Source organism: Leiobunum rupestre, chromosome 2 (assembly GCF_980474605.1).
Source record: "Leiobunum rupestre chromosome 2, qqLeiRupe1.1.hap1, whole genome shotgun sequence".
Taxonomy (NCBI): Eukaryota; Metazoa; Arthropoda; class Arachnida; order Opiliones; family Sclerosomatidae; genus Leiobunum; species Leiobunum rupestre.
In genome coordinates, this window is record NC_143385.1 from 5,687,318 (window position 1) to 5,709,162 (window position 21,845).

General features: G+C 36.5%; 1 protein-coding gene across 1 annotated transcript; it reads left to right on the plus strand.

Moving 5' to 3' along the window:
* Positions 1 to 8,439: 8,439 nt before the first annotated feature.
* Positions 8,440 to 11,274, plus strand: LOC149955595 (uncharacterized). Its single transcript, XM_090166703.1, has 3 exons — positions 8,440 to 8,710; positions 9,985 to 11,000; positions 11,061 to 11,274. Exons 1-3 carry the CDS (start codon positions 8,648 to 8,650, stop codon positions 11,272 to 11,274), a joined length of 1,293 nt encoding a protein of 430 aa, XP_090022829.1. The 5' UTR covers positions 8,440 to 8,647.
* Positions 11,275 to 21,845: the final 10,571 nt, after the last annotated feature.

Here is a 21,845-nt window from a genome sequence, read left to right on the forward strand (position 1 = left end):
TCTTCGAGTAATAAACTAAATTAAACATAAATAAAATAGCCAGAAATTCCAACAGTAGACCGGTTTCGTTCTATTTGGAACTCATCAGTACCGTGCGGGAAATCTGGCTGGCGACTGTCAAATCTAAAGGAGAAACTAAGCCTAAACATTAAAAATTTCAAAACGCGTTGCATATAGCAACGGAAAGCCGAAAAGGGGGAGTGTGGTGGAGAATAATTTATACGATAAGTTAAGTTAGAAGAAACCACCTATGGACTGTGAGAAGGATGATAAAATACGTGAAAAAGTAGATTAGTCCATAATTAAAAGGGATAATAAAGCTAAATCCTAAACAAATTTGAAGAAATTAAAAAACTTACTAATAACTCGTACCAATAGGTCTTCGAGCAAAAAACGCGAAACTCGGATCAAATAGATCTTCGAGTAATAAACTAAATTAAAAATAAATAAAATAGCCAGAAATTCCAACGGTAGACCGGTTTCGTTCTATTTGGAACTCATCAGTACCGTGCGGGAAATCTGACTGGCGACTGTCAAATCTAAAGGAGAAACTAAGCCTAAACATTAAAAATTTCAAAACGCGTTGCATATAGCAACGGAAAGCCGAAAAGGGGGAGTGTGGTGGAGAATAATTTATACGATAAGTTAAGTTAGAAGAAACCACCTATGGACTGTGAGAAGGATGATAAAATACGTGAAAAAGTAGATTAGTTCATAATTAAAAGGGATAATAAAGCTAAATCCTAAACAAATTTGAAGAAATTAAAAAACTTACTAATAACTCGTACCAATAGGTCTTCGAGCAAAAAACGCGAAACTCGGATCAAATAGATCTTCGAGTAATAAACTAAATTAAAAATAAATAAAATAGCCAGAAATTCCAACGGTAGACCGGTTTCGTTCTATTTGGAACTCATCAGTACCGTGCGGGAAATCTGGCTGGCGACTGTCAAATCTAAAGGAGAAACTAAGAATAAACATTAAAAATTTCAAAACGCGTTGCATATAGCAACGGAAAGCCGAAAAGGGGGAGTGTGGTGGAGAATAATTTATACGATAAGTTAAGTTAGAAGAAACCACCTATGGACTGTGAGAAGGATGATAAAATACGTGAAAAAGTAGATTAGTCCATAATTAAAAGGGATAATAAAGCTAAATCCTAAACAAATAGTTAGCCTTCTCAAAGTTGTAGGGACGTCACTCGGTTCTGGCCAATTACATTTGTTTTTTTTTTAATCTACCATCTAAGCGGAACCAGAGGTAAAAACAAGGAATTTGGGTGGGGATATAAAATTTTGTTTTTTTAATTTTTATGTTATATTTAACTCTATTATTTTCGTTTACCGCGTTTTGAGCACTTGGAGCACGTGATGCAAGTTCCGTTTTTTGACCAGATTCTTTATTTTAGGCCAAAGTAGACGACGTTTGGCAGATATCGTAGGTTTCCTAGGTTTTTGGCCTAAAAATTAGCTTTTCATTATAGTACCTTATCGATTCTTGGCATGATTTGTTATGTATGTAAGAAATGATTAATTGTAAAATGTGCTTCGCTGTGAGTTACTCTCACGGCTGAAAGAAAAGTGAAGCATCTGCTGTTAATTTTATATAGATATGACACTAAAATTACCTTTTTTCAAAGTATCGATTACCACCCAGATTCCGTACTTAAAATGCTGGTCCCAGTCTGGATTCAAATCTCATTGGAATCACAAGTTCATCCAAATCTCATTGGATTAAGAGCTGATCCAAATCTAATTGTATCGCGACCGGATTAAATTCTCTTTGGATCTAAAGCTGTTCCAAAACTAATTGGATCCAGACCGTATCCAAATATCTTTGAATGCCAACTGGATCCAATACTCATTGGATTAAGAGCTGATCCAAATCTAATTGTATCAAGAGCGGATCCAAATATTCTTAGATCCAGTCGGGATCCAAATCTCATTGGATGGCGACTGGATCCAATTGTCATTGAATCCCGAACGGATCCAAATCTCATTGGATCAAGAACGGATCCAATTCTCATTGGATCAACACCCTTGGATCCCAAATAGATAACAGTTGGATCCAAAATTTAATCCAGAGAAGTCTGTAATTGGATCCCCGTTTGATCTGTCCAATTTTTGATGAAATTTGGATCAAATTTTGATTCACCATTTTCGTAAGGGATTCCTCTACATTTTCGGCCCAAGAATCCTCCACGATTTCAGGAAATGATATTCTGTCACGGAAATCAGAACAATTTGTTTAATAATCAAATTATATACAAAGGAACGTACAAAGTACCTTCAGACAATTCCGAGCCCTCCGCAAAGAAACTACTACTGCCACTAGTAGTTGCTGCATCCGGAGATGGGCACTTTTTGCCTATCTATCTTTTTACCTCTCAAAATCATCAAGATGGCGCCAATGTCACTATCACGATCATTTTTTTAAAACCCCGCAAAGTTTAAATATAATTTTAATATCAAAGATGAATAACTTTAATCGATCAATTTTTTTCCTCTCACTTTTTTTAATATAGCACCACTATCACTATCCCGATGAAATTTCCTATCAATACCTCAAAAGGTTTAAATATCAAGTTGATATGAAATATAATTACTTTCTAACCGATTATTTTTTTAAAAAACCCACAATGTTTAAAAATCAAATCTTAGTACTTCCTACCTGATGGATTTTTTTACCTTTCAAAAATCTTTAGAAGGCACCACTACCAAATCCCTATCAATTTTTACATAAAGCCCTTAAAGTTACATATCAACTAGTAAGCTTTAACTTATTAAAATAATTTTTACCTTTTAAACAAAAATTCTAAATTTGAAAAGAGTCTAACGACTTCACAATGAAAGCCTTGGTAGGCTTTCCAATCGCAGTGCGAGCCACGCAACTCAATCCCGCGAATAATGTATGGTTTGGTTTGCTTTTAGTTTTATTTACCACGCCCTAAATAAATTTCTAGAATTTGTTTACAGTTTACACAAAAGATGCAGAGTTCGGTGGCTCTCGTCTAGCCCCCAAGCCCACGTGGTAACATCGAAATTTCGAAACCACCAATCAGCAATCACTGTAGCTGGCGCCTTTTTTAAGGACACGGCCAACTTTAATCTATAGCGCAAGATCAAAGTTGGCCGTGCTTAGGATAACGTGTACGTATGTACTAGTTACGATAAAGCCTTGAACCTTGAACATTTTAACGTGTTTCAGTCATTTTTTGTTAAAATAAAACGACTGAGACAGACAGAGCACCATCAAGACCACGAGCTTACCACCTTTTTTGCAGCCCCCATACTCCTACTGGCACCACGGTGGCGCGTTTGCTAGAGAAGATGAAAATAAAATTTGTATCTCTTCTCGAACGTCAATGAGGCTAGGGTCGAAATGATCAACGCGTCAGAAACAATATCTGCAAATTTTTTCTATCATTTACCCTTCAAAATCATATAGATGGCGCCAAATATCACTATCACGATCAATTTTTTTCGAAACCCCGCAATGTTTAAATATCAATTTTATACCTCTTTAACTTTTTAATATAACGCGACTATCCCTATTCCGGTCAATTTTTCTATCAATAAAAATCCTTCGAATCACAACCAATAAATTTGTATAGAATTTTTTGAAATCGATCAAAAAAGTATTAGATTCAAAAAAGATATGATAGTGCCCATCTTTGGCTGCATCAGGCACCATCGTCCACTGAGTTTGATATTAAAATTCCATAAAAATTTGTTGATAACAGTGGCAAAATTCGGATTTGGTTTTGGGGGAGAGACACATTTATTTGTATCAATTAAATTATAAAAGTTTCTTTATACAAGAATACATTTTGGGGGCATATATCCCCGGTTCTTAGCCCCCATTTTTACTATGCCACTGGCTTTATTTCCAAAGATATTTTAAATTTACCTGCAAGTAGCAGTAGCGCCGCCAGCAGTAGGCACAAGTAGGCACTTGCCTACGTTGAAAATATTTGTGCCTCCAAGTTTGGGAAAAAAAGGCTTCCATTTTCTTAAGAAAATTTAATTTTATAATATATGCTTACTGAAATTCGGATATTTTTCGTCGCTTCTCTTAAAAAGTTTGTATTCCAAAATTTGTGGGCTCAAAATTACAAAACATATCGCACGTTTCTCGGAAACATATGGCTTTCAGTAAACACCGGTTTAAACCTAAGACCATTTACACCTGGACTGCAATGAAGGTAGGCGTTGTTGTTAGGCTAGTGTCGCCGCTACCCCAACGCCACCATCGTTATTTAGAGGCAACTCTCGTCCACAAGAGAATTTGGACTGAAAAAAAGTGTTCACTTCGCGCTCCTCTCCCGACATTTTACTCGGTCGCCCCGCGAGTCGCGACCAATTTTCGCCGGTTATTTACGAACCGTTCGCCTCCTAAAGAAGGGGGATAAAACATGTTTGTGGAATACTTTCGCGGATTTTATTCACTTGGTGGTGTTTTGTAGTGGACACTCTGAAATCGGAGTTATAACGTTGGCATTCAGGGCCGGATTAACCAATAGGCCGAATAGGCCTGGGCCTTGGGCACCAAGCCTACAAGGGGCACCAAGAGGGATCGAAAAAAAAATAAAAGTACAGAACTTTAATCATTTGCTTTTCACAAAATATTTTCCGGAGTAATTTTAGTAAATGCGTCCACCCCTATGAACCAAAAACGTTTGATTGCCACATTCTCTGACGAACTGCCGTCTAGCCCCTGACGACATACTAAATCTGGCAGCAAAATGAATTTTCCTTCCATTTCTCAATTATAAATTGAGAAAGCGCCTAGCTCGCTTCGCTCGCTATTGAAAGGGGGCACCAAAATTAACTTGGGCCTAGGGCCCCGTAAAGTCTTAATCCGGCCCTGTTGGCATTGCAGTCCAGGTGTAAATGGTCTTAGTTTAAACTTAAGATTGTATAACAGAGATGTTGGGGGGAAAGGCTGCACTTAAGGTGTATAATTATTTCGCGAAACCATTTGTTGTTGCCCCCTATTGAGTACTGTAGTTGAAAGAAAATCCACCAAAAGATCTTTCGACAGAGGCTGGTGGGAATTCAATATAATTCATTTCTCTTTCTCACTGACTTATCTAGCGATATAGCGATATAGCAAAATATATTTTTTTTCTCTGGGAATTGTTAGTGACCACCGAAATTTTCAACCACGCTGGCGACGTTTGGCACCTGTTAAGAGGGAAAATTTGGGATAGTGGGAGGAGGGAAAGATAAACCTGCAACGGTCATGGAGAGCAAAGGTGAATTTCTTAGAATTCCGACGAACAGCCTATAACTGTTCGGGGGTAGAGGGAGAACGGGTTGTACATCCTTGACTCCTCGGACATCTATCGTAGAATTGTCAAGTCTTAATTTCAATTTTTTCACGAGAAATGAACAGTTCTCTATTGCAAGTCTCTCAGTCAGTAGTTAGTGTAATTTTTCAAAAAGCCTTTTTAAAGGCTCCTACTTTTTCAAACAGCCTTTTTTAAGGTTATTAGTATTTACTCTTTTCAAAAAGCCTTTTTCAAGGCTATCAGTAGATACTTATTTAACAGTCTTTTTCAAGGCTATCTGTAGATACTTATTTAACAGCCTTTTAAAGGTTATTAGTATTTACGCTTTTCAAACAGCCTTTTTCAAGGATATTAGTAAATACTATTTTAAACAGCCTTTTTCAAACTCAATGCTATTGGCTAATTTTAAAAATTAATTTGCGTTTTTATCGAACACAGGTGTTTCAAGTGATTCCAATGAACACCAGAAAGTTTATATCGGCGGCTCAAAAACGCCAAAAACGGAAGAGAGAAGATAACTTAGTTCGTAATCAGAAAGATGCGATGGAATGTTTTCTGTAATCGTCGGCCAAAATGGTGGGATAGATACATTTTTACGTACTTAGCCTTGCTAAGTAGGTAACAATGTATCTATCCCACCGGGAATTCCACATATGTTACCGAAGGTAATAGTACGTGTTCCTCGGTGGGTGTTATCTGTGGAATGTCTGCTCCTGAACCACCTACCGTTTTCTTAAAAAAACCTGAAACCTTGGCTGCAGCTTTCCTGGCTTCACTTTTAAGGACACTCCATTTTTGTGCCTTAATTCGGCAGTGGTAGTATTGTGGTTCCCAATGGAATTAACCATTTGGGTTACTTTGGGTAACCTTCCAACTTATTATGTGGGGCTTGTGTTACCGACCCTCCTTTATGAAGCCGATTATCTTCATATTCTTGACTCTCCATGGACGACATCAATGAATTTTATTAATCATCTGTCCACCTAGAACATTTATTGCTTGCCATTGTATTTAAATACAATAGCTTAATACCAAATATTTAAATTGAAAAGGTAATTATCAAAAGACTTAAAATAAAAATGCATGTACATTTTCATCCCAACAAATATATTATGCAAATTACACAGTTTTATTAAAATTAATTTAATTTTATTCGTAAAATAATTATTAATTTAGTGTCAATTCAAGTTGATTGTTCATTTATATTAAATTACTTAACAGGGAAGACGGCGCTATTTTTTAAATAGACAGGTTTATGCCAGCGCCAGAGGGCTCGAAATCTTGTAGAAGGTGCACGCTGTATACCCAAAGCTACGTCTACAATACTACAAGTTACCCATACAAGTTTTCACACGAGCGCTACACCCGTCTATTAATAACAAAAGCAATTATTGGTGTATATGAAAATTCTTTTTTTTTCAAGAAAATATATTTTAACATGGGTACATATGACAACAAGGTCTTACCAATTTTAAGCATTTCTGTTATATGGCGACCACAATCAAGGAGCTGAAAATAAGCTGAATGAGAATAGACAATCTGAACTTAGCTGAACTAGCTCCTTTGGTGTAAGATAGATGACGACAAGGTTTATTTATTTTATTTTTATTTTATTAGTTTGATACAGATGGTTGGGACACATTTAGTCATCACATCCGGACCGCCGTTACATGTTATGATTTTTTTTCAATGATAATTTCAAAGTTGTAAGATACAAGGGAGCATAAGTTTGTCTGGATTGTTGAGGATCTTTAACCTGGAATCCTTTGTTTTAGGTGGTTCCCGAGCTGCCAAATCCTTGGGTTCCTCTTTCTGTTGAAGAGAGAGCTGGGGCTTGCTCCGTGTCCGGAAGTATAATTTTGGAAATGATAAGTTGTGCAACGCTATCATATCCATGTTTGACAGGTTGAAAATGATAATTTGAACATTTCCCCGGTAGTCTGGGTCGATCACTCCTTCTCCGATATGTAGTCCCCTTTCCAATGAGGATTCCTTCGCCACTAGAAGTCCGTAGCGGCCTTTGGTAATTTCGAAGGCTAGGTTTGTTTTCAGTTTGTTTTGTTTGAAGGATGGTATTATTTTTGCCTCCGCACAAAATAAGTCAACGCCCGCTGCCCTGTACGGCCCGCGAACAGGAGTAATAGCATCAGTCGATAATTTTTGGAAAGTCAGCTTACCGTCTTCCGTCGTCATTGTTGTTTTCTTACGAGTATCTTTTGTTGAGTCGTAGAAATGTGTTCCAAAATGTTTTTTTTTTATTCAAGGAAGGAAGATACAAGGGCTAAGTGGGTCTGAGAAGACCACGAGCCCGGCGAAGATTTTGAGGCGTGAGTGGGACGGGGGGGGGACAAATGCGGTCCGCCCGTTCACCGGATTAATCAGGGCGAGATATGTGTAACGGCCACGCCAACGGGGGGATACGTGGGGAAAGGGGTGGGGACACCCGTGGCGGATGTATTCCGACCACCCGTTGGGGGATTGGTGGTCGTCCTCACACGGCCATCCACAAACTCTGCCTCCCAGACGCTTGGGATTACAGGAGTACGCCACTACTCCCGGCGTTCCAAAATGTTAGGAAAGCATTTATTGTTACTTTGTCCCCAGCTCCTGTTTTTTTTTTAAATGGCGGGAATATTTTCCTCCGCATTTGCCTCTCGGAACGGTATCGCTCTCTCTCTCGGGACGACAAGGTTTATGGCGCAAAAAAATAAAATAAACTGAAGCTGAACTGAACTTGGTCCTTCGGGGTCGCATGACGTAACTAGAACCAATCGGAGTGAGGGTGTCAAATTTGTAGGGTCTCTGTTGACGTAATGCGACATGTGACTTCACGCTAAATGAAATCTCAAGAAGAAAGTTGAAAGAAAGAAGGCGTGTCACAACTTTCCTAGGAATGTCTGCAGAATAACCCCGAATGTGTTGCTACTCAGTCTTCATATACTTGTTCACGAACTTCCACCTTTGCGTCTGTGCTCCTAATTCGTCTTGATATTACACATAGTTTTCTGGAACAGAAAGGTTTTTTTTTCAAGCGGTTGTTTTCATATCGGTTGATATGATTGGGAATTAACTTTGGTAATAAAAAGTTAAAGCGTAAAAATTATTTTTTTACGTAATAATATTTATTAATTTTTTACTTTTAAAAATTTAGTAGATAACGACCATTGGGGATAATACTGCATTTCGTACCGTTTGAATCTTGTTGTCAAACGTGAATTTCAAGACCGTTTCATATTGGATTGAATACCTGCCATAGTGGAATGAAATTGAGAAGCGTTTCATGCAAATGTGGAAATTTCATCAGAGGTAAAGGAAAATCGCCAATCGTCAAAAACCAGTCAAGAATAATTTAAAATGGATATCGTTAACAGTCCACCAGTCCGTTATCAACTTAAAATTAACAAATCAACTTGCCAGGTAAATTATTTTTAAGTATTTTCATTTGTCAAAGACGATATTTGATTTTATTCAAATTCGGCAAAACCTACAAGTGAACCTATATAGTGCGGTTACAAAGTGGTTGGATTGTAGAATATTAAAACCTCGCAGTGGGGGAATTAATAAAGGAAGGTATGGCATTTTCATTGCCAGCTATTTCGCTCAACTGTACCGCTGTTGGAAATTATCAATATTAATATTCTTCGTTTGTCGTTAAGTGCTTACGAGTTAAAATAAGAGTTACTCATTGAAATACTGTAACTAAAAAGAATTGTTCACGATAAATCGTTAACAAAAGACGATGACAAGAGTCGTTCCTATTTCCATTAAAACGTGAGGTTAACGGAAATAGTTAGTTAGTGTGAGAAGTTGTTGACTTGAAGGGCTTGCCAACATCCCCCTACGCGTTGTAACACAGCCACGGAAATAATGGCTTTAAAAGTCGCTCGATAACTTAGGCCTTAGGCGATTATTTATTATTATTAGCAATAGAATCACAGCACCTGACCAAGTTATCTATAAGTTTAAACTTAATATACATCGATGAGCTTTACAATTGAGTTTAAAAATTGTAGAATTTTCAATTCAACCATGGTCTAGTCCACTGATAAATATACCCATAAAAAGTAATAATTTGGTTAAATAAAATTTTTAAGAGAACGTAAAGTATTTTTAAATACTTCTTTTTAAGTGTTTAGATTTTTAAATAACCAAAACGTTGTTTTTTATCTATGACACCCAAGTTTTAGTCATCTAACCAAAGGTATAAACCTCGTACCGTAGATTCGAATTCTGAGAGCTTTTTAATGGATGGTATTGTAACGAAGCGTTTACCCACTTCCCGCGCGTGACCTCCTAAAAATCTGCCTCCATTGGTCGTTCCCATAGTTCTCTTAAGGCCAACTTTGATGACTCTCTGCTCGTGCAACAGCGCGTCATAAAAGTTGGTTGTGGTCTTAACTAAAGTTGTTTACCATGGTAACTATGGAGCTAAATTTTTCGGTGTTCCGGCTGGAAGTAGGAAAATGCTATTCGCAGGGAGAAAGGGAGTCCTAATTTACGCCCTAAATGTGTCCAAGCAAGGGAACCGAGACTCCAGGGGGCTGACAAGGGGGTAAAATCACGGAGGACTCAATACGGAACAAGTACGATTTTAGCGCCATCTACACAAAGAAAAACATTAAAATTCGCTACTCGCGGTGCCTTATTATTTTTATTATGATATTTATTTCTCTATTATCTTAATTATATAGGAAGAAAAGGAAAACCAACTGTTACGGGTCCCGAGGACAAAGTTGAAAAGAGAGACGTTGAGTTTATCGGATGTACCAGCGCAGAACTCGACTGAGAGAGCGCCCTATAAAAGAAAACGAATAATTTCAGATTCGTGCTCTATTATAAAGTTTACTAACAAGAAACCGTGCTTTAAAGAAAACGTCCTTGAACAGAACGTCTTCGGATTACAATTTAAAATTTTCGAAGACACTAGAGCGAATGAAAAGAGGCTTTCCTCTGACGTACATGACAGTGCTGGTGATCTATATAATATTTTGGAACATATCGAACGGCGCAGTGAAGACATCAAGATGCAGTTATTATTGGATCAAAAACGAGTCAAAGATGATTCTAAGAAATACTGGCGTTTAGAAGAAGTTTGTCAAAAGCAACAAAATCAGTTTGAAATTCTGCAATCGGAGAATAGCGATTTAAAGAACAAATTGAGTCTTGCTGAAAAACGTGTTTTCGAATTAAACAACGAGAATGTTTCCTTAAAAGGTAAATTAGAAAGCATTGTCGAGAGGAGCTGCATGTTGGAAAACGACTTAATCGATCTTAAGAAATTAGTGTCAAAGAGTGTGCTTAATAGGCGACGTTCCAGTTGTTCTTTGGACAGGATTGAACCAAGCCGTTTACTATCTCCTCGTATCACTAGTGCCAAAGCTGAGAGCTGCATTTCGGAAAGGATCACATCTCATCTCCTCAAAGTTAACCATTGTCTGGAAGAAAGTAACGTTTCTCAGCTACAAAAAATGCTTCTCTCCTTTACCATGGAGAACGAAATCTTGAATTCTAAGCTGGAAGAGGTGGAGAGGATCCGCACTTTATCTTCGATGTCTCCAATGAATCATCAAGCAGGAAATATGGAAAGAGCTATTCAATTGTCGGTTAACGAAAAGTCACACGTGCATTTTAAAGTCAATTTCAACAACGACACTACACGTATTTACCCTGGCCAGCAAGAGGACGAAACCAGAACCCCAATAAGAGGGTTGGAAAACGATTCTACTTTTCAAAACGGCCAAGCAACTGATAAGTGTTTCTTACCGAGATTGTCCCTGCGCTCCGATAAAGGTTGCCAGTCCCTGCCAGCGGTTTTATTTTCACCTTTTCACGTCATCAAAGAAGTTCGATTCTCTTTCGAAGATAGCGGATACTTGAATATCACACCGAATAATGGTGCGGTTGAAAAAGAGAATGATATTACGAATATCACAAGTCCGTTTAGTTTTAGTCCCAAATGGAAATCGTCCACACCCAAGTGATACTGTTCATTGCTTGTTTTTAAGAACTAGCTTATTTTGAAATTCCATTAATGCGTGAGTATAAACTATCGAAATTTTTATAGTGCTAAGATTAGTTTAAGATTTTAGAGAAATTGGTCAAATTTTGTTTTAGATATTTTTCTTTTTTATTTTATTTTCAATGAAATTGTCGTAATAGAAATAAATGAATTTATAGTTCAATTTCGAATCGTTACAATGAAAACGCGTCACATTAGATGGCACCACCAGGGGTTAGCTGATTTGTCTACCGTATTAAACGCACTCTCGCCAGCTGAATTTTCTCACATAGGTAGCTTTTAGTTCTTTGATGAAAAAGAGATGGCGATGGAGTCAATCGCGACGCGTGCTACGAGCTATTCCAATCTCACTTCAATCTTTATTGTGAAAGTCGAACCTTATAGTAAAAGTATATGTGGGAAGGAATGAACTATATGCCCCAAAGAGTTAGAAATCAGTCACACCAGGGGGCTGAAAATCCTCTCTCCGCTACCTTTGGCTGTACAGCGTAGTTAGAGAAACCTCCGCTACTCTCATTGCCGCTATAGTGAGTTGCAGGCTAAGAAAGACAAAATATATAGTACAATCGGCGCAAGAATGCCTCAGACCGTTTCCGGTCATTCCACGGCGCGAAATTTGAATTTGGCCATTTTACGGTCAAATTCAAATTTTGCTCTTTTTGTCGTCTTTTGGCGCCATCTAGAGACCGAAATTGGAATCTTTATTTTTTAATTTCATAATTGTGGTGGCGAGCAAATTTAAAAGATAAAGCATTCCTATCATTCTTAAATTTAAAATAGTATGTATAATTATTTAATTTTGTAAATTTATTTCTACGTCTTGCCAGTTAAATCGGCAGTTTCTTTTAAAATAGTTAACACGCTTTCTTGGGGGTAACGTTGTCTTAATGAGCTATAGACGTTTAAAATTATATTTTTCTCTTTACTTATTAACAATAAACCTTTATCATGCTTTTTATAGTAACCTCTTGGGCTATTTAAAATATTTGGAACTTCAATTATCGAATTTTCTTTAGCTGCATTCAGTAATTAAACTCATGACAACATGAAATTAAAAAATAGTTTCCAATTTCGGTTCCTAGATGGCGCGAAAAAATTATGAAACTCACGAAATTTGAAATTGACCGTAAAGTGGTCAAATTTAAATTACGCGCGGTCGACTGGCCGGAACTGGTCTGAGGTATCCTTGCGCCGAATGTACTATATATTTTGTCTTTCTTAGCCTGCAACTGACTATTCTATCTAATGGACAAAATTGAAAGAAAATAAGTAGTCCCGAACTCGACGCTAACACAAATTTTGAGCTTGTGAGAGTGCGTTTAAGTTTAAAAATTAAAGGACCCTCAAATATTAGTCAATCGGCCGTATTCTGCATGACCCCGCAAGTAAGAAGGGAAACGCCTACTTACTTCGGCGCTACCATTCGACGAGAGCTCACTGATTTCCCTCTTCTTCCCCTCTTGCTTGGCAAATTGAAGGGCTGCAGCGACGTCACTAGTGTGACGTGACTCTTGATGACCCCTGTTCCGGAAATAACGTTAAAACGCCCCCTACTCCAAAATTAAGCGTATAGTGTCATCTAGTGTTATTTCAGGGAAGAAAATTTGCAATGCCATCTATTTTTAATTTTTTATTCCAAACTTTTGTAATGCTATCTTCTTACAAACCAAAAAGTAATAACCCTAAAACAATGCCATCTATTCTAAATTTCATTAACTTTAGAACAATAACAATAATTAAAAATAGCCTTCCATGGTAATCTTGTTTGAAATTAAAACCGAATAAAATAATTATTTTACAATATTTTTATTACATATTCAGCTTTAGTGTACAATTTATTGAATAAAATTTATATAAAACTACAGCCAACTTTGACCACTCAGTTGCGCGGGAAAAACGGAAGAAGAGCTTCGTGAAGTTACCAACAAGTGACGAATATTCTTTAGATCGTTTATGGAATTAAATTATAGCAAGAAATATGAATCTGTACGCCATATAAAATTATGCACCTATAAGCCATATCGAAATAGGAACCTGTAAGAGTAGCGAACTAGTGATTGCATTATCAGTAGTTACTAAGTGGCTGGAGCTGTTTCCAACAGCCAAATGTAGGCGGTGGTGATAAATAAACTTTTTATGTTGCTATAATTGGCTGTATTCAAATGGGGATGGCTCTTAAATCAACTTATGGAAATAACTGCTCACCCATTCGCTATCTCTACAGGTTTTTTTCTCCCAATCACAAAAATAAATAGGTTTTTTAGTATTGTTTGGAAAATGTGTAGAAATTTGTGAAATAAATATTTGACCCAATTCGGTTTTGTGAAATATTTTCGTAAGCACTAAGCAATTGTTTAAAAATGGGTTATGAAGACCCTTCATATACTGTGGAAGCCTCTATTCCCCATCTTAAGGAAGCCAAATGTGAAGAGCTTCAGCGGCATAAAAGCAGTGCTCATAACTATAAGCAGAATAATCGATGGGAAACAGTTGCACTCGTGGTTAATCTGCTTTGCTAGACCCCAAAATTTCCTCATCTGATTTTACAACAATGGAACAACCTAAAACCTGATGCAAGAAATAACAATACTGGTGGCGGATAATATCCAGACATACTTAAAAATGAACCACTTAAAAGAAAACACTTGTACATATTATTGCATAATTGTCGTACGGAGGAGTACCTGGTAGTATTTACATCTGAATACGGGCTTTCTGTGAAAAATCTGCAATATATAAAGAGTGGTAATGATGCGAGGAGATAATTGTTAATTGTTACATTCAGCCTTTTCAATCTGACTGCATCCAGAGAGAGTGAGACATTCGAAAGATTAATGAAGCTTCTGGAGTAGGGAAAAAATTTAAGTAAAAAGCAATTGTGATAAAATAAATATTACCTTTAAGTATAATGCGAATGAATTAACTGAGTTTAGTGCTCTTGATTGAAAAATATTCGGCAAAATTGCACTACAGCGGCCTCATGTAATTTCGTGTTTTTTTTTGGTGGAGAATGTAGCACTTGACGCGTAGATTACGAAACTAATTTTTTTTGGGGCCGCAAATGATAATTAAATTAATTAACTTAATGTTAAAAATGTACTAATTTTAGGGAATTACCGTGTTTTTGTATTTGTGGGTGGCGGAGAATGTAGCACTTGACGCGTAGATTACGAAACTAATTTTTTTGGGCCGCAAATGATAATTAAATTAATTAACTTAATGTTAAAAATGTACTAATTTTAGGGAATTACCGTGGTTTTGTATTTTTGGGTGGCGGAGAATGTAGCACGTGACGCGTAGATTACGAAACAATTTTTTGGGCCGCAAATGATAATTAAATTAATTAACTTAATGTTAAAAAGTTAGTAGAGTGGAAACCTAAACAAACAGTAACAAGCCGTGGTGTAGGCGACAACCCGACGAAGATAATTACTTCCAAAAAACGTAAAAGACGTTACTAAACTCCCCGTATTGGCGCCTGACGGCGCCGCGCACTCACTTCGCTCAAGCGCTGGGGGCGCGCAGCGCCTCCCCAACCCCATAATAAAAAAAGCGATGGGCCATCTATAACGCGACCTAGAGGACAGTACCAAGCCTTACGCATCAAGTATATACTTTTAATCTCAACCAGAAACAAAGTGGCCCAATAATAGAAAACACCGAGAAAATTAACAAAAACTGTAAAAGATTTGATAAAGTACGGGAATATCACTTTGTGGCCCAAAAATACAAAACACCGAGAAAATGAACAAAAACTGTAACTGATTTTATACAAAAAGGGAATATCACGTGGAATTCATTAGGACACCGAAACTGTGTTGCTGGCGAACACACGACGGAAATAAGTACAACAAAACACGTGCAAATGCCCAAAAATTAGAAATTTAAAATTACATTAAAAAATTAAATAATCATTTGCGGCCAAAATAAAAATTACCCTCGGCATCTACGTGACAAGGTCTATCAGGCGCAACCAAAATTAATATAAAAGTCAATGAAAATGAGAAATTTTTAAAATAAAAAAAATTAAGTTAAACAATTAAATAATCATTTGCGGCCAAAATAAAAATTACCCTCGACATCTACGTGACAATGTCTATCAGGCACAACCAAAATTAATATAAAATTCAATGAAAATGAGAAATTTTTAAAATTAAAAAAATTAAGTTAAACAATTAAATAATCATTTGCGGCCAAAATAAAAAATACCCTCAACATCTACGTGACAAGGTCTATCAGGCGCAACTAAAATTAATATCAAATTCGATGAGGCCGCTGTACTACACTTCACCCAAATATTCTTGCCGATTGTAACAGGATGGGGGAAATTATGAAAGAGACAGCAGGATAAAATTATATTCCATCGACACATCGGCCCTAACAGTAAATAAAAAAAACATAACAGTAAATATCATTCGTATTGACGTATATTTAAGCCCCAGCCCTTGTGGGTTAGGACACAAAGCCATCGTGCAAAGATTTCACAAAAATATACATGCGAATGTGTATTATTGATGTGCGCAGAGTTCATTCGGTAGTATGCATCTGCAAATAAAAATATTTGTATTTCCAAATTAATAATGTAATCATAATTTACAAAGAGTATTGTACCATTGGCTCTCCAATTTTATAATTTTGTACTGGAAAGCCGCATGTGTTGATGAGCGTTACTGAACGTAGCCCAGTTTCGTGGTTACTAGACAAAACATTCGGCCGTATTCTGCATGACCCCGCTAGTAAGAAGGGAAACGCCTACTTGCTTCGGCCTTACCATTCGACGAGAGCTCACTGATTTCCCTCTTCTTTTCCCTCTTGCTTGGCCAATTGAAGGGCTGCTTTAGTGTGACGTATTACTTGTTTAGAATTCCCAATTTCCGGTGAAAATTTTCCGACATTTTTAATATCATTTGTAAAGTGCATTTTGCCGAAAGTGCAATGGGAGTTATTGCTGCTGTCGTGGGAATTGAAGCGATAGGCTTAGCGGAAGAAGTAGGAATTTTTAACGAAGGTAGCATGGAATTGAGAATGTTTAGCTAAGCACACCATTGGAGAAGCAGGTATTTAATATGTATGTTACAATCATTGAACATAAGGTTTAATTGGCGTTATTTTTTACAGCAAGGTTCTTTTCAACGTGTTTTGTCTAGTAACCACGAAACTGGGCTACGTTCAGTAACGCTCATCAACACATGCGGCTTTCCAGTACAAAATTATAAAATTGGAGATCCAATGGTACAATACTCTTTGTAAATTATGATTACATTATTAATTTGGAAATACAAATATTTTTATTTGCAGATGCATACTACCGAATGAACTCTGTGCACATCAATAATACACATTCGCATGTATATTTGGGTGATATCTTTTGCACGTTGGCTTAGTATCCTAACCCACAAGGGCTGGGGCTTAAAAATACGTCAATACGAATGATATTTACTGTAATGTTTTTTTTATTTACTGTTAGGACCGATGTGTCGATGGAATATAATTTTATCCTGCTGTCTCTTGCATAATTTTTCGAACTTTGAAAAAATTTCCCCCGTCCTGTTACAATTGGCAAGAATATTTTTCAATCAATAGCACTAAACTCAGTTAATTCCTTAGCATTATACTTAAAGGTAATATTTATTTTATCACAATTGCTTTTTACTTAAAAATCTTCCCTACTCCAGAAGCTTCATTAATCTTCCGAACGTCTCACTCTCTCTGGATGCAGTCAGAAGGCTGAATGTAACAATTAAAAATTATCTCTTCGCATCATTACCACTCTTTATATATTGCAGATTCTTCACAGTAAGCCCCTATTAAGATGTAAATCCTACAAGGTACTCCTGCGTACCACACTTATGCAATAATATGTACAAGTGTTTTCTTTTAAGTGGTTCATTTTTAAGTATGTCTGGATATTATCCACCACCAGTATTGTTATTTCTTGCATCAGTTTTTAGGTTCTTCTATTATTTTAAAATCAGATGAGGAAATTTTGGGGGCTAGAACAGCAGATCAACCACGAGTGCAACTGTTTCCCATCGATTATTCTGCTTATAGTTATGAGCAATGATTTTTTGCCGGTGAAGCTCTTCACATTTGGGTTCCTTAAGATGGGGAATAGAGGCTTCCACTTCCTCCACAGTATATGAAGGGTCTTCATCACCCATTTTTAAACAATTGCTTAGTGCTTACGAAAATATTTCACAAAACCGAATTGAGTCAAATATTTATTTCACAAATTTCTACACATTTTCCAAACAATACAAAAAAACTTTATTTGGTTTTGTGATTCGGAGGATAAAACCTGTAGGGATGGCGAATTAGTGAGCAGTTATTTCCAGAAATGGATTTAAAGGGGCTCCAAAGTTCGGTGGCAAAATGTGTGTAAAGTCAGTAAAGTGCAAAATTTACGGTTGAGTATGCACACCACGACTCAAGGGTGGTAGGGAATTAAAAGCATGCTCAATTTTATTTTTATTTTTTTTTGCCACCGAACTTTGGAGCCCCTTTAAGAGCCATCCCTTTTTGAATAAAGCTAATTATAGCAACATAAAAGGTGTAATTTTCACCACCGCCTACATTTGGCTGTTGGAACAGAGCTCCAGCCGCTTAGTAGCTACTGATAGTACAATCACTAGTTCTCTACTCCTACAGGTTCATATTTCTTGCTATAATTTAATTCCATAAAGTAAACGAACTAAAGAATATTCGTCACTTGATGGTAACTTCACGAAGCTCTTCTTCCGTTTTTCCCGCGCAGCTGAGTGGTCAAAGTTGGCTGTACTTTTATGTAAATTTTATTCAATAAATTGTACACTTTAGCTGAATATGTAATAAAAATATTGTAAAAAAATAATTATATTTTCTTTTAATTTCAAACTAGATTCAGATTACTATGGAAGGCTATTTTTAAAGTCCCCAAGGAGGGGTTATAAAATCACCGTGTCTGTCTGTCAGGCCTGCGAACGCGTTCGCATTTTCGGGGCAAAGGGTAATCACTGCGTACGCAGTTTCTCAAAGGGTTGGCAAAACCACCGTCTGACGGTAAGCGTTAACGGATTGATTTGCGGTTGGGTTTGGTTGGCCTTTTTTCGTCAACGTTCACCGGATATTTCGTTATTGTTATGTTGTAAGTCGTGAATGTTGAGTTTGTGTTATGATTGTGTGGATATTAAGTTCGTGTTATGACGGTTGTGAGTGTTGAGTTTGTGTTATGATGGTTGAGGATGTTGAGTTTGTTGTGTTTATATGGGCGTTTTCTCTCCATTTTCTTCTAAATGACATTGGGACGGACCGAGTGCTGAGTGTTATGCTACCTCTCAACGTCCAATGGCAGGGTTTCCGCCAGTTGTACACGGTATTCGTCTTAGTATCAATTTGCGAATTTTTGGCGCCGTCCGGGAATTGAACTTTAGTCAAATCTCGAGGGGTCAAAAAAACCCACAAAATAAGGGTATATAAGGCCGTTGCCGTCAATTTAGTCTTTCTTAGTTCTTGGCTGTCAGACGAAATACTACAGGACGGGGTCCTGGTGTCGGTCAAAAGTTATGAGGTAACTTTGCGGTTTTAATTTGTATGTTCGGTCTTCGGTCAAGAAAAGAGTTAAATTGTATTTCGCGTTTGGAACGTGAGCGAATGGACTTAAGTGTATGAACAGTGCGTGCTTAAGACTGAAAGTGTTAAAGTAATTGTGAACTAACTCAAGTCAGCTGTAAGATAAAATTGATTGTTATTTTTTTTAATTGGAATAACCTAATTATACCCTTGAAATTGTCAACTCAACCTGTGAGGCTAATTAATTAGATTGGAAGTAATTAGTAGCGAACAGCTCTCAACTGTTAATTAAGACGGAGTTTATAGTTAGGTAGTTTGAATTGAGTTAAAATTACTCAGTATAATTTGTAATATTTACTTAAGTGTAATTGTGTTTTGGTTTGTATTTCAATCACCATGAACTAAGACAAATCTAGTCTTAGACGGGAAATTATTCTCGTAAATTTATCGCGCGGCCTTAGGGAATATTATTTTAATAAAATTTCGATAAACTATCGTTGAATTAAAATCAGCCCAATTCCGTTAAAATTATAAACCAACAAGTTGGCAAGCCAAAATATACCTCTCTTCGGAAGAATTGTCCCTAGTGGTATTAATTTCTCGAGATAACCCTTAAAGATATATCTCCGCAATTTAGTATATTTGTTAAAAATGTTATCCCAGTTCTATCCCGCCCGATATAGAATTTTAATTATAATTAAAATAATTGAGACGAAACGACCAATTTTAATTTATTCAGAATATCATAAGTTAAGTAGTTACAGCAGTGAGTTAGACGTACTATAACAATGCACAATTGAATTAAACCCTTTTTACAGTACAAGTTTATCAGTTGAATATAATACAAAGCAAATTTTAATGAAAAAATATCTACAGAGGGTATTATAACGACCGTTCGCTTTTTGGTTTATAATTTTAACGGAATTGGGCCGGTTTTAATTAAACGATAGTTTATCGAAATTTTGTTAAAATAACATTCCCTAAGGCCGCGCGATAAATTTACGAGAATAATTTCCCGTCGCCGTTAAATTGAAAATTTATTTGATTCGGGATTGCCAGAACTCTAATGTTGTGGGCGAGTGATTAGAAAATAAAATGGCAACCAGAATTATGCAAAATTTTAAATTTTTATTTTTATTCAGAACAGTCTATGGAACGTTCTAGATTTTACTTTCATCAATAACCCAACAATATATATCCCTTCTACGTAATTTTACAGAAACGTACTCAAGTGTCTAAGACTAGATTTGTCTTAGTTCATCGTGATTGAAAAATAAACCAAAACACACACCTAAGTAAATATCATAAATTATACCGAGTAATTTTAACTAAATTCAAACTACCTTACTATAAACTCTGTCTTAATTAACAGCTGAGAGCTGTTCGCTACTAATTACTTCCAATCTACGTAATAAGCCTCACAGGTTGAGTTGATAATTTCTAGGGTATAATTAGGTTATTCCAATACAAAAAATAATAACAATCAATTTTATCTTACAGCTGACTTGAGTAGGTTCACAATTACTTTAACACTTTCAGTCTTAAACAAAAACTGTTCATACACTTAAGTCCATTCACTCACGTTCCAAACGCGAAACACAATTTAACACTTTTCTTGACCGAAGACCGAACATACTAATTAAAACCGCAAAGTAACCTCATAACTTTTGACCGACACCAGGACCCCGTCCTGTAGTAGTTCGTTTGACAGCCAAGAACTAAGAAAAACTAAATCTTCTAAATTGACCGCAACGGCCTTATATACGTTTATTTTGTGTTTTTTTAACCCGTCGAGATTTGACTAAAGTTCGAACAATTGAAGAGATTATATTTTTTACCCGGTTTGATTGATAATTCTCCACACGGTGGTGCTATATTATTACTTTGATATAGTTTCCGCGGAAGTTTTGAATAATTATCCTTTTTCTAAGCGTTATTAAAAGGTTAAAAACCCGCCTTATCATAATGGTTTCTTTACTTTTTTTTCCTAAAGGAAGTAATTGGCTCGGCGGTAAAATATCTACATTGTAACTATGCGACCCGAGTTCAATTCCTGAACACGATCAAATAAATTAAAGTACTCAGATATTTAATTAAATATAATATTAATATAATTTATAAATATTTAATTAAATATAATATTAATATAATTTATAAATATTTAATTAAATATAATATTAATATAATTTATAAATATTTAATTAAATATAATATTAATATAATTTATAAATATTTAATTAAATATAATAATAATATAATTTGTAAATATTTAATTAAATATAAAATTAATATAACTTAACAAGCGTTGGTGGCTGAGTGGTTAGAGTAAATCTCTTGCACGAGGCAGACCCGGGTTCGATTCCCGGCTGGCGCCAATAATTCGCAAATTGATAGTAAGACGAATACCGTAAACAATTGGAGGAAACCCTGCCATTGGACGTTGAGAGGTAGCATTACACTCAGCACTCAGTCCGTCCCAAAGTGATTAAGAAGAAGTTGGAGAGAAAACACCCATACATACACAACATACTCAACATCCACAGACACACTACAATCGACATAACACGAACTCAACATTCACAACCATCAAAACACAAACACGACAAACTCAACACTCACAACCGTCATAAAACGAACTCAACATTCACAACCTACGCATAAACATTACAAAAACGTAATACACCAAACCGTCACGACGGTGAGCGAAAAAACACCATCCAAACCAAACCGCAAATGAATCCGTTAACGCTCACCGTCACACGGTGGTTTTGCCAACCCTTCGAGAAACTGCGTACGCAGAGATCTCGAGAAACTGCGTACGCAGTGATTACACTTTGCACCGAAAATGCGAACGCGTTCGCAGGACAGACCCACAGACAGACGGTCACGGTGATTGTAATACCCCTCCAGGGTACAAAGTCCCTTCGGAGAGGTAAAAAGCGAACGGTGGTTATAATACCCTCTGTAGATATTTCTTTCATTAAA

Excerpts from the sequence above, each read along its gene's own strand:
- LOC149955595 (XM_090166703.1), top strand. The coding sequence starts at position 8,648 with ATGGATATCGTTAACAGTCCACCAGTCCGTTATCAACTTAAAATTAAC. Across the intron at positions 8,711-9,984 it reads TTAACAAATCAACTTGCCAG|GAAGAAAAGGAAAACCAACT; the intron begins GTAAATTATTTT and ends TTAATTATATAG. Across the intron at positions 11,001-11,060 it reads ACCAGAACCCCAATAAGAGG|ATTGTCCCTGCGCTCCGATA; the intron begins GTTGGAAAACGA and ends TTTCTTACCGAG.